The sequence below is a fragment of the Notothenia rossii genome, assembly GCF_949606895.1.
Source record: "Notothenia rossii genome assembly, chromosome: 10".
Classification (NCBI taxonomy): domain Eukaryota; kingdom Metazoa; phylum Chordata; class Actinopteri; order Perciformes; family Nototheniidae; genus Notothenia; species Notothenia rossii.
The window spans coordinates 57,299,734-57,323,655 of NC_136908.1; the positions used below are offsets into that span (position 1 = coordinate 57,299,734).

The 23,922-nt window shown below is 41.9% G+C and overlaps 2 protein-coding genes across 2 annotated transcripts; one reads left to right on the forward strand and one right to left on the reverse strand.

Moving 5' to 3' along the window:
* Positions 1-70: 70 nt before the first annotated feature.
* LOC307021100 (dynamin-1-like protein) lies at positions 71-11,454 on the forward strand. The gene is given in 20 exon segments (XM_079652906.1): positions 71-254; positions 256-303; positions 843-984; positions 1,454-1,500; positions 1,588-1,659; positions 3,092-3,178; positions 3,509-3,671; positions 4,348-4,468; positions 4,817-4,948; positions 5,500-5,706; positions 5,916-6,036; positions 6,465-6,620; positions 7,194-7,283; positions 7,368-7,460; positions 8,157-8,210; positions 8,459-8,521; positions 9,679-9,810; positions 9,913-10,022; positions 10,594-10,753; positions 10,850-11,454. Coding segments are annotated over 20 exon segments (2,109 nt in total). The 5' UTR covers positions 71-200; the 3' UTR covers positions 10,907-11,454.
* A 173-nt stretch (positions 11,455-11,627) lies between these two features.
* On the reverse strand, positions 11,628-20,580 carry tnnt2e (troponin T2e, cardiac; the record flags this gene model as incomplete). The annotated part of the gene is made up of 17 exons (XM_079655686.1): positions 11,628-11,814; positions 13,549-13,589; positions 13,986-14,076; positions 14,198-14,307; positions 15,382-15,495; positions 16,084-16,161; positions 16,240-16,356; positions 16,807-16,870; positions 16,974-16,995; positions 17,087-17,107; positions 17,553-17,567; positions 17,757-17,771; positions 17,950-17,964; positions 18,793-18,807; positions 19,470-19,511; positions 20,501-20,524; positions 20,568-20,580. The coding sequence occupies 17 exons, from the start codon at positions 20,578-20,580 to the stop codon at positions 11,772-11,774; spliced, it is 840 nt and encodes a 279-aa protein (XP_079511812.1). The 3' UTR covers positions 11,628-11,771.
* Between the last annotated feature and the right edge of the window lie 3,342 nt (positions 20,581-23,922).

Genomic DNA, 23,922 nt, shown 5'->3' on the forward strand with positions numbered 1-23,922 from the left:
TTACAGCGAACAAGTGCTGTAGTCTTTTCCTCTGTCTGAGCTGTAGCTCGTGCCTATCAGAGAACTACAACTCCCAACACCACACAACAGCTATATTCCAGTGGGTGTTGCTGCAATGGTGGTGTCAGTGGGACATTGAATGACTTTGGCTCCATCACGAAATTAGCTAGGTTTATTAATTGTACTCATAAACCGCGAGCATGGAGGCTCTTATTCCCGTAATAAACAAGCTGCAAGATGTTTTCAACACAGTGGGGGGCGGATATCATACAGCTGCCGCAGATAGCAGTTGTAGGGACTCAGGTAAAAATGACTGTGTGCATGTGTTCATGTGTGCATGCTAGCAAGAGAACCATGCTATACCATAATGCATGCACAGTTAAATATAACATTATTACAAGAGATATTGTAATTTTTAGAGCAATACTTAACAGAGAATTAAATATATTGAGGCCTTTGTCGACATATGCATGATGACTGTATTTATTCATTTGCAAAGTTTGCACTGTCAGAAATCTATTTTAATCATATTTAATCAGTGCTATTTTTAGAGCCTCATCCACAACCAAGCCCCTGTTAGCCAACACCAGGTTATTATTTGTATTAAAGACAGGTGCATTTAGGTGTTGTGGCTGTAGCCCTTGTATATCATGGGTTAAATGCAGAGAACAAATGTCACTGTGTGTGCTGTGTGCTCTGCATGTGTGACTATTACAGAGGGTTTCATCCCTCCAATTCTATCTATTCTATACCAGGGCTATAGTGGTGTGTTAAATCTGCAGGAGAAGTTGCCATTGGTTCATTATTCATCTAACCTGTGTGTATCTGTTTTCTGTCTACAGAGCAGTGGTAAGAGCTCGGTGCTGGAGAGCCTGGTGGGGCGGGACCTTCTTCCTCGGGGGACCGGCGTCGTCACCAGGCGGCCTCTCATCCTCCAACTGGTCCATGTAGAACCTGGAGATGCCAGAAAACATGAAGATGGCGGTAAGCCCTGAAATCCCTCTGTCAGCAGTGTCTTAGACCAAGGACCATAGTCACACATTGTCTTTTGATTTTGCTTCCAGGAACAAGCCTATTGTTTTTTTTGTGTCAAGTTTGTTTAAGTTATATCATTTGCAGGTTTTAAAGTTCTGTTTTTGTGATTGTGTTTCTTATCATTTGCAGATGCCAGAGAGTGAAAAAAAGCACTGTGCCTTTACAAAGGTGCATTGTACAGGTTTATTCCAAATAACCTGGATTAGCTTCTTAGTGCCGCCTCTTCCTTTTCTAAGCTACATTTGTATTTCCAGCTGCTTGAGTCAGCAACCTAGTCACTGTAAGGTGTCCATTGCTTCTTTTAGCCGTGCTTTCTTAGCCTTAGTAGTTGTCTTTGGTGTTGTTATAGCGAACACCTTTTCCACAATTGAGAATTCTACGCTACAACTGTAACACACACTGTTTTATTCTCTCACAGGTAGAGAAGGTGAAGAGTGGGGCAAATTTCTGCACACAAAAAATCAGGTATGTATTTTTATGATGCACAATATTTAATAAGTTGTCTTTACCTTTGCTTCTATTTATTCTGTTTTTTTCTTTTTCTTTTTGCAGATCTTCTCAGATTTTGATGAAATCAGGCAAGAAATAGAAAATGAGACGGAGCGGATATCGGGGACTAATAAGGTGAGAAGGCTTTACATCTATACTGTTAAATAAGGAACCTGAAATGTTGGTGTCTCAACCGCAGTCAGTACTGTTGATGGGGAAACAAATGTATTACTCATGGAACCCACTCGGATACATCAAGCATGAGGTAAATGTCACTTTCACCCTGCAATAAGGAGCAGGTCCTATTGAGGGCAGTGCTGGGGCTGCAGAGGGAAATCAGTCTGCCTTTCATGGGTAGAGGAAGACAGAGAGAGGGGGGGGGGGGGGGGGGGGGGGGGGGGGCAGGCTATGGTGATGATTAGGGTGAATGAGTGGCAGCTGGGCTGTGAGAATGGAAGCCGTGGCCGTTTCTCAATCGCGAGGATACTGGCTTGGTAGTCGCATACTTCCAAGTCACTTCCTTCAGAAACGAAGCAAGTATACTTCCAAGCCACGGCTCCGGAAAACAAAGAAGAATGGAACAGGCTAACAAGTGTGCCACTCTCTCTAACGGTTTCAACATAAACTGTACCGAAAATAAATACCTCACGATGTCTATCTAATTATGAACTTGCTTTACTTTCACAGAACACATTTTTGGTGATAACAAATGCAACAAAGTAACATATTTACCAACACATGTTCTACGCCACTACATACTTAAATTTAAATGTGTGCTGTGCTGCGTCGGTTCAGCCATTCTCCGCAAGGTTTTTTTTAAATCGGTCCGTGCGCAAAGCATTGTGGGGATTTGAAGGACGCGAAGTCTACCCATGTGCAGCCTCGAAATTACCCCCAAACCAAGGACGTGGCCTCGGTGGAATTCCAAGTATGCTGGAGATTGGAACAGTCCTTCGGCGGCACTCGATGACGTAGTATCCTTGAAATATTGGCTTGGAAGCCAGTTTCCTCGAGATTGAGAAACGGCCAGTGTCTGGATTTGTTTGTGGATGGTGGATGTTCCTAAAAAGAAGCTAACCAAAGACGATACAAAGGAGAGCAGAACTTTTGGAGCTGGAGAGTTTTCCTCTCTCCATTATTATCTATAAACAATGTCTTGAAGTCTTAAAGTGTCTTAAAGTTAGTTCAGCTTGCATATAAGGCTCATTCATGGATGTTGAGTCCTGTACATTTAAAAAAAAAAAAGAACAGTGATTATTTTCAGTACAAAACAAGGCCCTTGTATCATAAGGTAAGGTATCATATAACAGTAGGAAAAAATAAATTGAGTTGCTCAACTTCTACAATACATAAGAGGCACAAACGGGGGCTATCGTGGATACCTAAAGATGAACATATGAATAAATAAAACCTCTCGATGCTATCATCAGATTTGACAGCCGTTAGAAAAAAACCAAAATGGCCAAGTCTGCCAAAAAGCATTTAAAATATCTTTTGACATGCCCTGTGATGGAGTGCTGAGATTTTAAACACTAAGAACACGTCTTCTCTTCCTGTCCCTCTGCAGGGGATCAGCGATGATCCCATTCATCTGAAGATATTCTCTCCTCACGTTGTCAACCTCACGCTGGTGGATCTGCCTGGCATCACTAAGGTAACGCATGCTGTACTTCCTACTCCCCGTGACAAGGCTTTAATCATCTCGTACCCCCGGGGAAATTTGTTCTACAACTCTAAACTACTACAAGATATACCAGATATAACCACTGGTGTTCATTTCCATGCTACAGTCTGTGTATTTGATATTTAGTAACTGGGTCTTGATGCTTCCTAACCACATGCTGTCACAGTGTGAGCAGGCTCTGATTGTGTCCTCCTCTGGTTGAACATGACTTCATTTGAGAAATCCCCCCGCTGTCGTTTGTGATACATCAAATTGAGATTTACTGTCTCTTTTCTTCTTAATTGGTATTGACCCCTGTAGGTGCCCGTGGGTGATCAGCCTAATGACATTGAGCTTCAGATAAAAGATCTAATCCTGAAGCACATCTCCAACCCCAACTGCATCATCCTGGCTGTCTCTGCGGCCAACACCGACATGGCCACCTCGGAGGCTCTGAAGGTCGCCCGCGAGGTCGACCCCGACGGTAAGGGAAGCTGGAAGGGAGAAATGACTCTAAGCTTTTATAAATACCTTTATAAAAACCTCATTTTTGGTGGGTGAATAAAACGTAATCGCTGACTTTTTTTTACCATTAATTGAGACTAAAACTGCAAATGTTAAATTCATTGTATTGTAAATGTATGCGATTTTTTATTCTCCAGTAGTGCTAGAAAGTAAATGTACTCACACGCTGTACTTACTGTAAGTATAGTTGTAAGGCACTTGTACTTTACTTGATTATTTCCATTTTATAATACTTTATGCTTCTTCTCTGTTATCACTACATTAACTTCGACAAAATTAGTTATCGGTTACTTTGCAGATTCAGATTATTAATACAAAGTATAAATACTTTTGGATTAAGATCCCCTTTAAAACTTCATTAAAGTTAGTTTAACCTTTACCATCTACAAGATTTAAATGATGAACACATTAATGCATTACTAATATAATCCAGTAATATAATTTAAAAAATGTAAAAAAAAAAAAACAATTCTGCATAATGAATACTTTTAGTTTTGGAAGTATCTTTTGATGCTAATACTTTTGCACTTTTACTTAAGCAAAACAATTACTGCAGGGTTTTACTTCATATTTCTACACTGTAGTATTAATGCTTTTACCTATGTTAAATATCCTGCCCCCCCCCTGCTCTCCAGGCAGGAGGACCCTGGCTGTGGTGACCAAGCTGGACCTGATGGACGCCGGCACCGACGCTATGGACGTGCTCATGGGCCGAGTCATTCCTGTGAAACTGGGACTCATTGGAGTGGTCAACAGGTCAGGAAACTACTTACTGAAAACACTTTGATATAATCCACCACTCATAACAGACACAAGCGACTGTAAGGTCATCTATAATGCATATTTAATGCTGGATGTTAATATGTATGTTTTTTGGATTGACAGTGATGAAAGAAATCAGCGTGGGATTTTTCTATATTATAAAATATTTAAATCCGTTGTCATTGGGTTGAGTTTAATGAATAAGAGACAATATGATGATACACATCAGGCAATTTAAGATATGATATATCAATGGCTCCATCCATTCCTTCACATTTCTTTTTTGATACCCTTTGTGGCAAAGGATTGTTTGTTGACGTGTTATTGTATTTAAAAATTCAGGAGCCAGCTGGACATCAACAATAAGAAGTCTGTATCCGACGCCATTCGAGACGAACATGCTTTCCTGCAGAAGAAATATCCGTCTCTCGCCAGCAGGAACGGAACCAAATACCTGGCCAGAACCCTCAACAGGTAAAAAGGTCCAAATATTACTAAGACGAATTGTACATGTGTATAAAGAAAAAGAAACAGATGTATAGAAACGCTGTATAACATTTCACTAGGACTAGGAAAGTTCAGCCCCCCAAAACAATCTATTTGTCAGTTTACATCGGTGAGTTGCCGTGGCTTGGAGAAATGTCTGCCTTCTTTCCAATATGATAAACTAGATGGAATTTCATAGAGAGAAATGTCCTTTCTACTTTAATTAGATTTGGGTGTGAACTGTCTCTTTTTAAGATAATAAAGTTTATTTATTTAGCCCCTTTCAAACAGAGTTACATAAAAACAACATTTAAATAAAACAAAGTAAAACAAACAGAAGTAAGAAAACACATAAAATAATTTCAAAAAAGAGATTTAAAAGAGCAGACAGTTTGCCCTGATCTCCTCGGGCGGTCGTTCTAAGTTATGTTGGCGTTCCCTCTGCGAAATTGTCTTTCATTCGTTTAGCTTGACCAATCACAGCTCAGAATATAATTTGACACAGTTCCTGAAGCGTCTGCCCTCCTCCTTCCTGTCAGGTTGCTGATGCATCACATCAGAGACTGCCTCCCCGAGCTGAAGGCCCGGATCAACGTGCTGGCCTCCCAGTACCAGTCCCTGCTGAGCAGCTACGGGGAGCCGGTGGAGGACCAGAGCTCCACGCTGCTGCAGCTCATCACCAAGTTCGCCGCGGAGTACTGCAACACCATCGAGGGCACGGCCAAGTACATCGAGACGGCCGAGCTGTGAGTACCTCCGCTCGGCCACTGGGGGGCGCTGTGAATCCAGCAGAGTGGGGGGAAGCAATGTGCAAAACAACTGCATTGGTTTCATCATTTAATATGATTCAGCTTATGAGTTGAGGCACGCACAGAGGAAGAGCTGACAGGAGAGGAGGCCGCGGGGTTCACATCACAGCTCACACCCCCCCCCCCCCCCGGCTGATATTTTTCAGGTGCGGCGGAGCCAGGATTTGTTACATATTCCACGAGACTTTTGGCCGGACATTGGAGTCGGTGGATCCTCTGGGAGGACTCGGCACCATCGACATCCTGACCGCCATCAGGAACGCAACAGTGAGCATGCTGCGCTATCCCATAACTGTGACATCATCAGTGCAGTTTAGTGAAGGCAGCACAAAGACAAGCTTTACACAAGTTGCTCTAGGCAAGGCACATTTATTTATATGGCTTTCAACACAATTCAATTCGAAGTGCTTTACAAAAATGAAAACATTAAGAGCATTAAGAAATAGTGCAGCAGAATCTCATTATAGAATGGGATTTAAAAACAGTCATTAAAAAGCAAGGAGCATAAAATATACATGAAAAAAGCTAATAGAGAAAAACACAGGTATAAAATACATGAATAAAAGTTACACTGCGGTGTAAGATATAGTTCAATTAAAAGTCCTCAGCTAGAAAGGAGAAGTAATTTATTATGCCCCATATATCTAACTATTGCTAACCTGAACCCCCCCCCCCCCCCCCTCCTCCTTCCCCAGGGCCCGCGTCCATCCCTGTTTGTGCCGGAGATCTCTTTCGAGCTGCTGGTGAAGAAGCAGGTGAAGCGTCTGGAGGAGCCCAGCCTGCGCTGCGTGGAACTGGTCCACGAGGAGATGCAGAGGATCATCCAGCACTGCAGCAACTACAGCACCCAGGTCAGCAGCACACACACACACACACACACACACACACACACACACACACACACACACACACACACACACACACACACACACACACACACACACACACACACACACACACACACACACACACACACACACACACACACACTAGGGCTGCTCGATTATGGCAAAAATCATAATCTCGGCTATTTGGGTCATTAATTGTAATTGCGATTATTCTTTGACTTTGAAAACATTCATTTATTGGAAAGAAAAAAATTGGAACAGTATGTTTTTAACAGTTGATTTAAGTATAATTCAACTAAAAAACCAAAAAAAAGTAATATTAAAAAAATAATCGTTTTATCTCGATTACGTTGTTTTCGTAATCATTGCAAGCCATAATCATAATCGCGATTTAAAATACGATTAATTGAGCAGCCCTAACACACACACACACACACACACACACACACACACACACACACACACACACACACACACACACACACACACACACACACACACACACACACACACACACACACACACACACACACACACACACACACACACACACACTCACCATGTCTCGTCCTCCAGGAGCTGCAGAGGTTCCCGAAGCTGCACGAGGCCATCGTGGAAGTCGTCACCTCCCTCCTGAGGAAGAGGCTGCCCATCACCAACGACATGGTAGCATCACCTTCATCTTTCTGTCAGCTGCAGAGTTTCATGAGAGGCTGAGTAACTCCTGACGTTTCCTCTCTTCTCTCTCAGGTTCATAACCTGGTGGCCATAGAGCTGGCCTACATCAACACCAAACACCCAGACTTTGCAGACGCCTGTGGGATCATGAACAATAACATAGAGGTGGGTTCTCAACTAAACCCTCCAACATACACCATCTTTGTTCTTAATGAAGAGGAGAGGAGAGTTGGAACATGGTGTTATTTTTAGGCCTTGAGTTCTATGTCAATATTTGTAGGTATATTTAAAAAGCAATAGATGTCATTTAATCTGTTTGCATGTAAGCAAAAGAAACAAACCCAAATACAATTATCGCAAAAAAGTTGACCTTTTGCCTTTTCCGTTTCTGAAAACCTGATTTCAACTATTTTGAAAATGTTACAGACAATGTTAAAAAGGTAGTGAGTAGAATTAAAGTAGCTTGTAGTCATTCATTAATAAAACATTTACCAAACTAAAAAAGTCAGCAAAATATACTTTGAGAATTCAAACGTTATATTGATTTAAATTCCTTAGTACAAATTGTTTCAATTAGAATATGTCATATTATAATTTGGTTTCTACATTTCTCTAAATTCAAATGTACATTTCAGAGTTGAATTATGACAGGCCTTTCTTTTCCTCCAAAGGACTGTGGGAAAGGTTATTGAAGGTCATTGTGGATACTTAGGGAATCATAGACAAACATCAAAGGTTTAAAAATAGCCGATGGGTACACACAAATATATTTTTTGGAAGGAGCATTATAATCAGAAGAACTTTTCTTTTAGATTTAGGATGACCTAATTATAATAATAATTTGCAACATGTGCTTTTTAGGAGGAAAGGAGAAACAGGATGAGAGAGCTGCCCTCTGCAGTGCCCAGGGACAAGGTAAAAGAAACATCCTTATTTTATTATCAGCAGCTCAGCTGATCTAATACTTGAGTTAAATGGGACTAGTGCGGTGTTAATCAGAGGATGAGGACCTGTGATCCCGATGCCTCAGATAGTTTCCACTGAGCTATTTCATCCCAGATCTCCCTCAGAGGCTTTCCACTGCCAGCCTCCTCTCCTCTCTCCACTTCTCCTCATCGCTTCTTTCCTCTCTCTCTCCTCTCCTGCTCTCTTCTTCCTGCTAGTCTGCTGGCAGGGGCCCGGCTGGCGAGCCTCCTGCGGGTGGAGCAGACATGGAGGGGGCCAAGGTGGGCGCAGCTCGCTGGTGGAGCATGGTTGGATGGATGAGCATGGGCTGCTGCTGGCATGCACTCTGCTCTGTGTGCTGTGTTGCCCCCCCCCCCACCCCTCAGCCTGTGTGCTCTAACCACCGCTGTGTTCCTGCAGAGTGTGTGTCCCCAAAGCTGCTCCACCTGTCTGACAGAAAATGCCTTCCTCTCCTTTTGTTTCCTCCTCTTAACCTTTCATCTCCTCCTCTGCTGCGCCCGGAGGCGTTGTGTTTAGGTGTTGTTCGTCCATCCCTTTCTCATGTACAAAACGCCTGCAGGGATTTTCTCTTCATTATTGACACAAACATCTACCGACCTCACAAAATACATTTTGGGCCATAACCCAATCATTTAGATTCCAATTATGACACTTTCTCTCAAATGATTATTAGGTTTAACTAGAGAGCATGTTGCAATGGGAGGACACCAGCCACGATGCCAAAACAGGTCAGGAGTCTCTCTTCTAAATGATGCTCATTAGAGGGATGGCAATATCAGTCTGCGCTTTATTCCAGACTGAAATATCTCCACGGCTATTCATTAAATAGATTGCCATGAAATGTTTCTCATTCATGGTGGCCAAGTAGGACAAAACCCACTTGCCTTGGTGAACCTCTGATTCTCCCTCTTGCAAGAGCATAAAGTTAGCTTCTTTTTTTTTTTAAATGTCTCAACAACTGAAGGGACTGCCATGCATTTCTTCCCTCAGGATGAATTGTAATAACTCTAATTAAAACCCCTTAACTTTTGATATACTGTCATTTACATGTACAACTTTTAGCCTCTCTGATGCCTTAGCTACTTTGTATTCAATGCTAATTGGCTAACATTAGCTTGAAACGCTAAACCAAGATAGTTGATGTACCTTGGCATTACACTAGCCTTCGAGTGTTGTCGTGAGAATATGAGCATGCTAATGTTAGCATTTCTGCTCAGCGCAGCATTGTGAAGGATGATGACAATTACTGGCTGTACTCTGCTCAGTCTTGAGAGCTTATAATCGTTTGTGCCCGTTTGCCCTGTGTTTGCATTATTGCATATGAACCTGTCATTATGCTACATACCATAAGTTGGTGGCCTGGGTGGGTGAGGTGATGTCTGTTGTTCTTATGTTTTTTTTTTGTTTTGCTCCTCAGGCCCCGTCAGCTGGGCCCCAGGGGGAGCAGGACGGCACAGGGAACTGGAGGGGGATGCTGAAGAAAGGAGACGAAGCCCCCAGCTCCAGACCTGGAAGCCCCCTTAGAGGAGCTGTCAACCTGCTGGATGTGGTAACTAAACACAACCCTATCAACATGTCTCACGATGAAAGATATTTTGCAGGTAACATTACTGAAAACACCGTCTCTCCTCCCCCCCCCCCCACCCCACAGCCTGTGCCAGCTGCCAGGAAGCTGTCGTCACGTGAGCAGCGGGACTGTGAGGTCATCGAACGCCTCATCAAGTCTTACTTCCTCATCGTTCGCAAGAATATCCAGGACAGGTAGGCCAGATCGCTCCTCAGAAGTCTGGGGATTGGTTTCTATTAATAACACCAACACCAGTGGTTAACGGACTAAACTAGTAGGGCTGTACTCAATTCTTAACATTCAAAAGTTTGATGCTTTTTGAAGGTAAACTTTGAGTCTCTGTCGTAATATTTGAAGAGGTTAGCACCTTAAACAAAATACTGTAATTTACAATAGGAAAAATATAAATGTTAACTATTTCCTTTTCTTCATATTGGTTGTAGTTGTAGCTTTGAAGCCATCATATAAAAAACTAATAACTAACCATGTCTGAAAAACAAGAATTGGTTCACTACCTACATGTCGCTTTGGATTCTCTTTTTATATCCAACATTTATTTTTATTAGCCATTTTCTCGGAGTGTAGCCCCCACACTAGAGCTACTTGTAATTGCATGTATTTTATAGCTTGTACTTAGACAGGCCCAGCCACCTGTAGGGTCAGACCTCGGCCCCCCCCCCCCATCCATCTGGGGGAGAACACAATCAGCCAGCCTTCTTGCCTCCTGGTTGTCAACCATCTGCTGGCTCCGTTTCTCCCTCGCAGTGTGCCCAAAGCAGTGATGCACTTCCTGGTGAACCATGTGAAGGACAGCCTCCAGAGCGAGCTGGTAGGCCAGCTGTATAAATTGGGCCTCCTCAACGAGCTGCTCACTGAGTCAGAGGACATGGCTCAGCGGCGCAAGGAAGCTGCCGACATGCTACAGGTAATATACACTCTCCGTACCCTCCATGGTGTCAGGTTTTTCATGATAATAGTGGTTCCTTTATCAGTCATTTCATTGTGTTTACTTTGTCCACAGGCATTGCAAAAAGCCAGCCAGGTGATTGCTGAGATCAGGGAAACACATCTGTGGTGAAGAGTGAACCCACTGAGGCAGCTGAACCTGGTTTCTCCTCATCGTGTCTGAACATGAAGTTTGGATTAGCAACCATGATAATGCACTGTTCTGATCCCTGCTCAAAGTAGGGCTCCTTGGCTTACAAGCCACCTGAAAGAAATGTAAGTTAATCTTTTATTTTAAATGCTCAGTGTTGTCTAGAATATGCGCTGCTTCTGTTAGTTACTGCAGTTGCCACCCACGGTTTTTGGAGGATAGAGTGAAGCAAAGGTACTTTCAGTTTGTTGCCTCCACTATAGCATTGCACTAAGTTAACCTTTCCAGTTGTAGGTTATATAAGAAAAGTAAAACATTTATCTCCCCATCTGTAACAGTTTCATATAGGAGTAGCTGTCAGAAACCATGAAACCTCAAGTCATAATGTAATCAGCAGGGATCAGTTCACTAGATGTTAGTCCTGCCTGTGTACAGACTGCATCACTTTATTTTCTGCACTGTAGTCCCGACACTGTACTTGTATAGAAAGCCTGTCACTATTTTGCCACCAGAAGCTTTTATTTATTAATGTGTTATTTAAAAAAGGATAATGTCGAGCACTGCTTGCTGCGGTAAGTCCTCTCATTATGTTTACATATCTGCCTACCTGTGAAATGTATGGTGCACTGTGATTCTTTGTGTATGTTCGCAGAATAAATGGAGGTATTTAATTGCAAAGATTTTGTTTCAATTGCTTTATTTAACTGACAAGTGTGGGGATTGGTAAGATAGTTAACTGTTAAGTTCAAAAGCACACATTCTTTGTTTGAGCGTACATCATTGTCATCAAAGTGAATACTGCTGCTTATTTTCCGACGCTTCCTTGGAGAGCTGCTGGCGTTTGCGTCTACCTCAGCCGGCCCTTGCCCCCCTTTCCTCTTCCTTTGGCGCTGTGGAATCAAACAGTCAGTTTTACAACTCAAGAACTACGGTGGCCTTCAGGTAACATTACATCTAGAGCCAGTGGGTGTTTCTCAATGTCGAGGACGCTTCCTTGGTAGGACATGTCTTCCGAGTCACTTCCTTCAGAAGCGAGACAAGAATCCTTCCTAGCCTCGGAAAACGAAGAATGGTGGAACAGGCTAGGTGTGCAGGTGTGCGTCATATGCGAGGCCCCGCCTTAAATGGAGTGCGATTTCCGCCAAAGATTTGGAAATTGGTCCGTGCGCAAAGCATTGTGGGGATTTTAAGACCACACATGTGCAGCCTCGAAATTTCTCGCTATGAAGGACGCCGGGCCCGATAGAATTCCAAGGAGCCTGGACATTGGAACAGTCCTTCGGCGGGACTCGATGACGTAGCATCCTTGAAATAGTGGCTCTGGAGCATCCTTCCTTGACATTGAGAAACACCCAGAGTATCGTTTGGCTGACAAACACAGTATATCATTATCCCAGGGGGGAAATGTAAGTTAAAGTACAAATGTAAACATTGTATTACGATATTCAATTTCGCTTCAGCCAACGTAACCCTCTAAATACACACTGGCCCTGAAACTGAAACATAACGAGGGGAGGACAGACAGGAAAGCATCATGCCATTAGAAAAGGGCAGAACACTAGTTTCACTCAACAGCACTTACCTTTGTTATTATAGTGTGTAACTTCCCAAACCACCTTTAACCTACCAGATATTAGCCTTGGAAGCAGGAAGTCGACTTTTTTTTTACCTGAATCACAACTAATGTTTTTCTTCTGCCTAAAAACATTGACATGCATAACGGAGCGTTTGATAATGTTAAACAAATCCGTTTAAAAGAGTTCAGATGAAGCCGGTTAAGAATCCAATACAGTATGGTAAACCTTATGAAAGATTGATTTCTACTTGTTCTTTTCCAGGGGAGACCATGACTTATTTTTTTTAACATGCTTTGGTAGGAATGTGTTCCTTTTCTAGCACACTCTAATATTTTGATGACTTGTTATGGCATACAGCATAAAACAAGTAAAACTCACAATTTAAATGGTACTTGTTAACAGCCATAGAAAATGTGAGAAAACTGCGTCACATGTTCCCACTTAACATCAAGTAGGATGATGTGAGGTTAAAAGGCCTTGGTTTGCAAGAGATTATGAAACACATTATAAATCTCAACATTACCCAAGGCTCTTTAAATTAAGACAAAACAACTACTCTATCAGTAGAGATACTTTCAGCACTGGTATGAGCTGAGAGTATGGCGTCTTCTACTTACCTCTGACTGTCCTGGACGCGATGCTGGAGCAGATTGACCTGTTGGGGGGGGGGGGGCAAACATGGAGGACTGGCTCAGCAAAAGGAGCGACAGCAGAAACATTCGGCACCAGCTGAGCCAAAGAGCGGACCCTGAGACCCTGAAGGAGAGCTCAGCTGGGCAAGAGAAGTTCCACTGACTCACCTCTAGTCGGCCCAGACCAGCTGATCATTTTTAAACTGCCTGTCTGTAAGTAAAACGAATATCTGACTTCTCCCACGGTACTCAACAACCACGTTGCGGTTCATCGTCAACACAGACTTTTAGTTTCACCTTCTTTGTGACTGAGTTGTTCTCCCCTGTCCGATGCTTGGTGTGTGGCCCTTCAACACACGGGCAGCAAGACTACACACAACCGAGAGGCTCACACTACTCATTATCAGTTACTCACAACTTCTGCTGCTCAGTGATTCTGGTCTGGAATACATTGATCTGGAAGTCAAGCCACATTCATTTTAGATGGATGCCCTCAGGACAGCCCTGCACTGAAGAGCAGCGATACATACCATACTATTCTGAGGCTTTTCCAGGGCTGAAGGCTTTTCCTTTTCATTTGCAATGTTTGTCATTAGCATTTTATCCGCATGCTCTACTTTCACATGGTACATAAATCAGTTTGAGCGGTGAGTATATTTGTTGGTAGATGGTAACTTTTAAGGTAGATTGATTTAATTTCAATCATTTACAACCTAAAATCTGTCTATTTATAAGCAAAAACACTAACTTTTGTGAATTGTATTAATAATCCTTTACAAATATTGAATAATTTTCCTAACCAGATTTCACTTCACATAAACATTGTTGAACAACCTGAGGCAAAGTACTTACGTCATATTTCTGTTTCTTCAGTTTCTCGCTCAGGTCAAACTTCTCTGACTCCAGAGTGAACAGCCACTGCCACATCTCATTGGCCTTCTCCCTTTAGACCAAACAATACAAACATTCAGTAACGGAAAACTAAAAGCCAACGTCAGAACTGTAAAACTCTTAGCCTATAAAAGTATGGATAATAACTTCAAATAAAAACACAGTATCCTTACTTGACTTTCTCGTCGTTGAGATGGTCGATGGAGAGAGGCTTCCTCCTGTCTGCCAGGATCTTCTTCTTCTTCTCTCTCTCCGTCTGCTTCTTCGCTCCCTTCTTTCCATCCTGTGGTGGAGGAGAATTGATCAAATGAGAGAATACAAGAAAAAGATAATGTCGAATTATGATCTAGGTCAGTGGTTCTCAACTGGTCAGGCCTCGGGACCCACTTTTTACTTGGTCAATAAATCGCGACCCAACATTTTTAAGCACTCAAATCTATTCAGCAAAAAATCGTGCTGTAATATATACGCTATTCAGCATACAATATTAATTAAAGTGAAGTACAGTGCATATATCCCTTATATCCCTTCACAGAACTAAAGTATGCTTTTAAAAAAGGTTTATGACTAGATGGAAGCAAAGCTGAACTATATAAAAAGGCCCACATGCTGAAAACCCAACCCCAGAAGGGGGGTCTGGGGGGATTTTTTGAAATACTAACAAACTACGCATTCTGGTACACTCTGAGAAGAAAATAAATAAACGTATTACAACCCGACATATTAATAATATTTTATGCCATTGTTTGTGTTTCACTTTGTTCTGACAGCTGGACTTGCTGCTCCTCACAGAGAGAAGAGGAAAGAAGAGATAGTCTATGTGACTTACTTTAAATTGTGGGTAAGGGTAGATAGCCCCTATTGTTCTGTGACCTGTCAATCATCAAACCGGGGGTCATATTTCATCATTTTTATCTGAAGTTGTACCCATGGATGTATAAAGAATAGTTCTACCGCAAAGTTATTCTCCGTGGGGACTTCCGGCAACAATCTTGATTCTGATTGGCCAGAAAACTCGGAAAAACATCAGCAAAGATGTTTTATTGAGTGGATGATCACTACGTGACAGAAGTTTTCAAAACCGTTTATGGTCTCCGGTACTTTCAGTCCAAAGCCTACTGCGTGCACAGCGTTAGAAAATCGGGCCTTCAAAATAAAAGTTTGACTTTTTTCCCAAAAAAAAAAGAAATGTCCAATTTTTTTTTCTTCACTCACACATCCGCGACCCACTTTTGGGTCGCGACCCACCAGTTGAGAACCACTGATCTAGGTAGCAGTCTTTGTCATTTATTCTAGCAATGGTTGTCTACATGTCATCTCTTTTGAGAAACAGCTTCCTGTGTACGTGATGACTGACCCTCTGTTGGACACCAGCATACTGGTGAGTCATGTTGGTCAGAGCCTTCTTCTTCTTGGCGTCTCCATCATGCTTCTTACGCGCGTCTTCCAGTTCCTTCCTCTCCTTTTCCTCCTGTTGGACGGACATAAATAAAACAAACAAAAACAATGCATTTAATGTACAAGTTGAATAGACAGAGTATCAGACAGGGATACAGCCGATAGCTCTTAATCTTTCATCCCTGGGCAGGTGAACAAAAGTAATAACGTTAATACATATTAACTAGTACGTACTAAGACAGAGCAATTGTGGTTATCTAAGTACATTTTCAGAGTTGAGTTTTTGTTGAACCACCTTTATAGCATCATAAAAACTATACAAATCCGGAGAAGTTTTATTATTGAATGAATTTCAATGTTGTATTGCTTTACTGGAAAAGGGCATTATGATAACTGACAGTAAATGTAGCATCAAACCAAAACAAGGAGCCATGGCGATCAGTAGTTTGGACGGCAGCTGATGAGCGGTTACCACAACTTTGGTCATTTGATTTATTTCTATTCTTTGAGCCCCCCAAAGCAAACACTTCAAGTTGATCAACATCTGTGATTTTGAGCTGAAGCTGCACACGGCTATTGTGTAACTCCTCATCAGTGAACTAGAGTAGACATACTGAAAGCACACACACACACACATCAAAAGAGATTAGAGGGGACTCACAGCAATACGAATCTGCCTGTCCTTCTCCTGCTCGTCCCGGACCCTCTTCTGCTCAGCCCTCTCTGTGCGACGCTTCTCCTGCTCACACACACACAGTTATTGTTTGCCGGGTGCTGCATCACTCCAGTGATCGTCACGCTCTCCTGGGAGACTTACGATCCTGTTGACGAGAGCGAGGAGCTCGGCCTCGTCGTTCTTCCTCTGGATGAAGTGGGCCTCGATCAGAGACTGCAGCTCCGTCAGATCCTTCTCAAGACGCTTCCTGTGGATGTCCTACACACACACACACACACACACACACACACACACACACACACACACACACACACACACACACACACACACACACACACACACACACACACACACACACACACACACACACACACACACACACACACACACACACACACACACACACACACACACACACACACACACACACACACACACACACACACACACACACACACACACACACACACACACACACAGCTTGTATTGCATACTACCGAGGACCTCGAGTGACTGCATTACAAATAAGGGTAAGTCCTATATCTCTTATAATCTAGAGGCAAAATGATTAGAGCCAAATATCTAGATTCTAGACAAACTCAAATGAGACCTATTTGTAGAAACATAGACAGTCTAATAACAATCAGACACGTCGCTACAAAGAAATAACAATCACTTTATGTAAATTGTAATGGAGTCATCATTTACATCAAAGTCGACTTTCTCTCCTCCCTCTGGGATCTTGGGCACAGTCAACGCTGGAGCCACTAACCTAAAACAATATGTCAGGGTTAGAAACAGTGATTTAGATGACAGGTTCATCCATCACTTGTTCATGTGTTTGGATTACAAATTCACAAAACAAATAGACTTACTTTGGTTTGGGTTTGGAATCATCTATTATAAAAAAAAAAAAGGAGAATCACAGTTACCAAAAGGAAAACAAATGATGATGGTGTTTATTTAACAAGCATCTGAGTTACAGTACCTTCACCTGCAGCTGGAGCCTCTACAGGAAGGACAAAAGGACATGTTAGTGTCCTTAGGCTGCAGAGGACTAATACATGTCGTTTGTTTGAAAACACTATTCCACTCAGGTTAGACTTCTACTTTTTATATGTTGATATGAAAAACTTCTTTAAGTCTAAAGAATATCTCTTTGCTTTGTCATTCTGGGTGGATATGAGTGCTCTAGGGGTTTCAAGGCATGAAAGCTTTGTTTACTTTTGCACAAAGGAGGCATTTCTTTGGAAAAGTACATTAACAGAATAAGTATAAGCATGACGAATGGATTTATCCGTACCAGGAATTGAAAGAGATTGAAACCTTTCTCATGAATACCTCCGCACTAAGGTTGTCTTGCCCCGACTAAAGCTCTGTGCGCATGGTGGCTGCACACAGAGTGCTGTTCAGTCACACTAACATGCAGCTCTAACAGAGGCAGGGGGCTGTACCTTCTTCTCCAGGCTCTTTGGGAGGAACACGTTGTTAGAATAAGGAAGCAAGAAAAAGAGAAAAAGTTTATTAGCACATGTTCATGACAAACATCTAATACGTTTATAACACGAGAGAAACAAAACACACTGAAGGTAAAGATTATAAGGTGTGCCATATGGTTTAAATATATATGTATTGGAGCTGCAGAGAGTGGGCTGTACCTTCTTCTGCAGGCTCTTTGGGAGGAACACGTTGTTAGAATAAGGAAGCAAGAAAAAGAGAACAAGTTTATTAGCACATGTTCATCAAAAACAACAAATACAAGAGGGACAAAACACACCGAAGGTAAAGATTATAAGGTGTGCCATATGGTTTAAATATATATGTATTGGAGCTGCTCAGAGTGGGCTGTACCTTCTTCTGCAGGCTCTTTGGGAGGAACACGTTGTTAGAATAAAGAAACAAGAAAAAGAGAACAAGTTTATTAGTACATGTTCATGACAAACAACGAATACAAGAGGGACAAAACACACTGAAGGTAAAGATTATAAGGGTGTGCCATACAAGGCGTGTTTTAAATGTTTTAATGTGTTGCACTGCTGGAGGAGCCTGTGACCTAAGATTTTCATCGTCATGACTACACTGTATGACTGTACACCAGGGGTGTCAAACTCAAGGCCCGGGGGCCAAATCAGGCCCTTGGTGGATTTAATTTCGGCCCGCAGGATAATTTCTAATTACTATTAGATCTGGCCCGCCGGTATATTGCACGCACACCTTCACTCCATCCTGAGGGTCTCCTCAGCTCAGAGCCTGAGCCCAAACATTGATGACCTTGCACCCAAGATGAGTTGCCAAGTATCTGAGCTAGCATCACAGAGCAGGAACCTGAGTTTAATGGATGTTTCCTTCTGCACTTTGTTTCTCACGACAACAGGGCATGTTTGGTTTGTTCTTTGAGGGAAATCGTTTTTTTGAAGCTGTTGTTGGAAAAATGTGATCATAAGAAATGACTCTGCAGATAGAGCAATAAGAAATGAATGAACTGATTATTTAATGTTGTTTTTATTGGCAATAATTTAAGCTTAGTTAGTTCCAGGTTTAATATGTGCAATAAGTTCATTTCAATAAGTTCTGCAATAAACATTGAACCAGTCCGGCCCACGACTAGTACCCATTTTAAAATGTTGGCCCACTGTGTATTTGAGTTTGACCCCCCTGCTGTACACTGTTGGAGCAGGAGAGAGTGTGCTTTACCTTCTTCTGCAGGCTCTTTGTGAAGGGAATCAGTTGCATGTATAATAAAAAGCAAGAAAAAGAGAAAAGTTTATTAGTAAATGTTCATGACAAAGATGTGACCATTGAAAGATGGATATGATATGGTACATTTGAACATAAAATGTTATTTCCTTCTGCCGTAGGAAGTTCTAAGGTGGTGTGAAATAGTGAAAATATGATTAGATGTTTACAGTGCACATTATATAAGAGAACATTTCTGTCAATTATATAATTAGAAATATGAGAGGTCCACTACTTGGTTTAAGAAAAATAACAAGGTGTTAAAACGTTTTAGAAAATCCCATTAAATGAAATGTGCTGAAATGGGTTTTGGGCTGGGTTTTACTTGCATGGAAACGGTACATTTGCCTAAGTGGATGTCAAATTCTTCACAAATGTATTCAATGATTAGCAAAGACTGAAGACACAAAAGCTAATATTGAAACAGGGAAATGAATAGTTTAGGATCAAATGAGGTAGAAAAGGAGTCGGTAATGCATTGAGCAGATGAGCACAAGAGTCTGTGTTCAAATGAGAAAAGAGTATGCAATGCATGTCAGATTCATGATGGCACACGCACAGCTACACAAACAACTATTATTATACTATAAAAACAGACAGTATGGTGCATAGCCATATTTAAAGAGGACACTTACCTTCTACACCAGGTGCAGGTTCTTCTACTTCAACTTCCACAACTATACAACAACAAGTAATAAAGCCAAGTTATGCTATTCAACATGACACAAACACAACAATATGCCAGATGTGTGTACATTTAAATGAAAGATTTACTGACAGAAGCAAGTCATGCAAACCTTCTCTCGTTGCATTCATGACTGAGAGAACAAAGTATGGATTGATGGGTCGATGGTCAGACTCCGAGCTTTGTGATATTGTCTCTTGGGAAGAACTGAATCTATTGCTGGTGTCTGACTGAGCTAATCTGATCTGGTATCAGATGATGAGCCTGTGAGCTGTAACAGGAATCATCTACAGTAATCCACATTTTGGTTCAGCTTTCACATTTCCAATTATATTTATCTAACACCACACAGCGGTGGAACAGTTAAAGGGCTCCTTTCTCAAGTTTTAAGTGGCAATTCAAAACTAATGAAAATCCTACTTTAGTAAAAGCCCACAAGTTTTGTCAGCTTAATGTCCAACGTGGAGTAAATACTCCTTCTGAAATGTAGAGAGCTAAAAGGTATGAAGTATTATATTCAAACACACAAACTAAAGGATAACATGTTTAAAGATAATGTACTTTCCAGCTTATGCTCAAACGTTTTTTACCAAGAAATATCACAATGCTTCTTTGACCAAATTCTGGCATACGTTAAATATCTTGAATGCAATCCTATAAACATATATACAATTACATCAGAGCGAGCCAAGACTTCACTTGGCAGCAACTTCAGAAAACTTTCCATGCAACTTTTGTCAGATCACAATTTGAAAGATTTATGAATGGAAATAACTCAGTTAATAAGTTGCTGTTTCACAGGAAGCTGACAGAACGGTGTTAACAAATGAAGTGTCAGGATCAAACAGAAAACACAGTATTCCAGTCCAAAACCAAACCACAGACTTCTACCACACATTACACAGCACGCACACAACATATTTGATCAGACAGCAGAGGGTAAACAAGGCACACACACATGAAGCCGTGCCGAAGCTTTACCTTCCTCCTGCTGGGCTTCTTCCTCTGAGCAGACATAATAAGGTCAGCTACGTCTAGCTACACAAGCTTGAAAGTGACATTCTGCTTTCAAGAACCACTGAATGCTCTCAAAGGCTTGCTTACCTTCCTCCCTGCAAAAGAAAAGAGATGTTGCTGTGAACTTCTCCAGCTATCGGCTGCTCAGATCTGTGTGTAGATTTGACTTAAAACACTAGAGACGCTACTTAAATGCAATGGATGTAACTTACGGCATCTCCTCCACGACTTCTTCTTCTCCGGACATCTTCAACTCCAATGACCTGCATCAAGGAATCAAAGAATCACCTCTTTGGCAGACAGAAAAGATGAAGTCCTTGTTTTGAGATAATAAGTTTTAGAAGTGACTCTCATAGGTACATACATAGGTGATTCAATCCTCTTGGCCCAAATACAATTAGTCTGGTTATGTTTACTTTTGAATGTTTAATGTTCTTCTGGCCATGTTTTGTATCTTCTTGATATATTCCCCTTGTCTTATCGACCGCGGTGTTTTTACAACCCCTGGGATTCCTTTCCCTCGGACAGATGGTTCCTATCTCTCTTCTTTTATTCTCCTTTCAGCACCTTTGTGCAAACAACTAAACCAAAGCCTCGGCTACATGTTGAAAGATTGGAGCAATTGTAGAATTGAAAATGATTCAACCATGGGCACTGAGAGCAGAGGCTTTGAACAGCTCCAGGCTAATCCTCAGCCATTTCCTGTTGGCCGCGCTCAATGCAGCCGGCTGGAGTGTGAGCAGCGCTGAAACCACCAGGACCGAGCGCCTCTGAAGCTGAACATTTCATACTGCCTCAGATGTGTTCACTCCTAAACAATGTTCCAGGTGCTCAAAAGGCTCTGGAGTGGTGCGCTGCGAGAAATGTCCATCATAACGTTCACAATACATCTGATATTCACGCATATTACCCTTTTTCTGATTCATGCTGTTTAAAAAAGGCTCCTTTTAAGGTTTTCACTTTCCTGTTGTGTGTTGTATAGGTTTGTGTGCATGTAAATGGTCTGCAAAGGCTACAATCCCAAAGTTCCCCCAGAGAACTCCACACATACTTTGCCTGAAACGCCTCCATTGGACTCATTTGTTCACTTGTGTAACTTAATGACATCACTATATAACACTTCCGCTTCTATTGGCTACGATCCAACACATTGTACGTGCTAGGAAAAGGAGGGACATCTTTAAACGGTTGACCAATCCCAACAGGGCCGGCCAGCTAAACAATCAGAGCAGACTGGGCTCTGGTTTCAGACAGAGGGTGAAAAGAGGTGCTGCAGCACAGACAGTATGAGAAGAATAAAGAGCTTTTTGAACATTAAGGCATGGAGAGGCACAACATACTAATATGAACTTGGAAATGCCCATAATATATCCTCTTTAAAACAGATTTTAAAAACTTAAAGTGGACCTATCATGCTATATTTGAATAATATAGTGTAGGACCATACCTATATAAGGCATATTTATACTTTTTATTTTTCAAAATACCAAACAGATCATGCATTTTAGCCATTCCTCATTTCGCTCAATTTAACCCTGTCTTTGCATGGGCTGATTCTGTGAGAACAGCACCATCTACAGGCCTGGCATATGTACTACAGCGTCTCCAGTGCTTTCGAACGGCAATGTCCGTGGCTGTCTCCTCCTGATTGGTGGAGTTGGCCCAATAGCCGTAGAGTCACTTCTGTGACGTCATAGAAGTGTTCAAATCTGGATCAGTCTGTATCAGATCCGTTGCAGCCCCTTTTTAAGAGATTTGGGTATGGAGGAATATAGAGAGGGTTGTGTTTTCTGACACTTGGTGAGTTCCCTGGGACACCGGGGACACATATTCATGTATACAAGACGTACAAAAGTGCATTTTGCATGATAGGTCCCCTTTAACTTTCAGCAATTTCACATAAAGATCAGATTACTTGATGAGTCGACCTCCAAACAGAATGTCTGTTTCAAGGTTACAGGGATGGATTCAACTGGCATCTTAAAAGTGCCCTATATATAAATATATCAGTTACATGTCAGCCTTGGACAACAACCCTACGATTGTTTCCACGTGTTTTGGAATAATGAGATCATAAAAAATGCTGTCAGAAGGCTGAGGGAGATCTATTTTTAAGAATAAATATATGTGAGTTTGAACAGGTGTGGAGCTTCTCCTCCAGACATTTTGAGTTTGGCTCACCTCTCCATACTCGCAGTAAAACAATGTGCTTATTCAGACGGGCTATTTATGTAGCCGCGGTTAGGTCAGCTGCATGGGGAACATTTTTAACAATGCTTCTCAGGAGGGTGACTTGCTACTTAAATGTATTAAGTATTGAGTTTAATTATTTGAAATGCATGTTGAATGGGTGCGATGTAGAAAGTTCCACACTCCCCCCTCCTGCCTGGCTACAATCCCATTCTTTCTTTCCAAGTCCTTTCAAAGGGCCAGCTGCACATTCAGCCTCTGTATGCCATATCTACACCTCTGCTGTATATGGATACCGCCCAAAGTCATGCTTCCGTTTAAAATCTGCCAACATATCCAACATCATGGTGCCTAGATTCCCTGTGTGGTTGTTCCTTGCGTCTTCACATTGAGCAGTTGACCTCACAAAAGGATCAGGAAAGAGACATTCGAAGAGGAGAAAGTGAAGAATACCATCTGGTTAAAGAAAGGCACTGACTGGAAACCCAGAAAGAATGCGCAGTGTATGAGGGTTGTCATGGCAGAGGTATTAAACGTGTATTTTCTTTAATGCGTGCGGTCAGTCCCCGTCTGGGTAGAAAAGGAAAATACCACAGCGGCAGGAATGCTGCGGGTGCTGGTTTCAGCATTAGGCAGCATTAAGTCAAAGCCCAAAGCATGCTAACAACACAGCGTCTCAGGGGCAAGCTTGGCACCTTTAAATCAGACTGCTCAGATTTGGAAGAAAAGCCATAATCAAATCTACATACAGTAGGGGCATTTTAAATCAGCGTGCATGACCTTGTTAAAATCATTCACTTTTTGTCAAATATATCAATTTGTTAAAAACTGCTTAGTATTAACTGTAATTCCATAGCAATTCAAAACACATTTGAGTTGACCTTTTTGTTGTCAAGCACCCAGAGGTCATACACACGTCTTACCTCCCGATTATCCCTGAGGAAGAGATGAGATTAGCAGCAAATTCAGTTCTGGTACTTTGAAATCCAGACAAAGACAAGTTCAATCATCCTCCCACAACCATAAGCACACTTAATACAGCCCTGTCCATCATGTGACTACATATCTCCTCCGTGATTGGTTGGGATTGTCAGTTCTATTGTTGGAGGCAGTTGATGATTTACACCTGGATAGGAATGCTGCCTTTAAGGGCACCTTGTAAACTGTTACATTCGAGGACTGACATTGGAAATAGA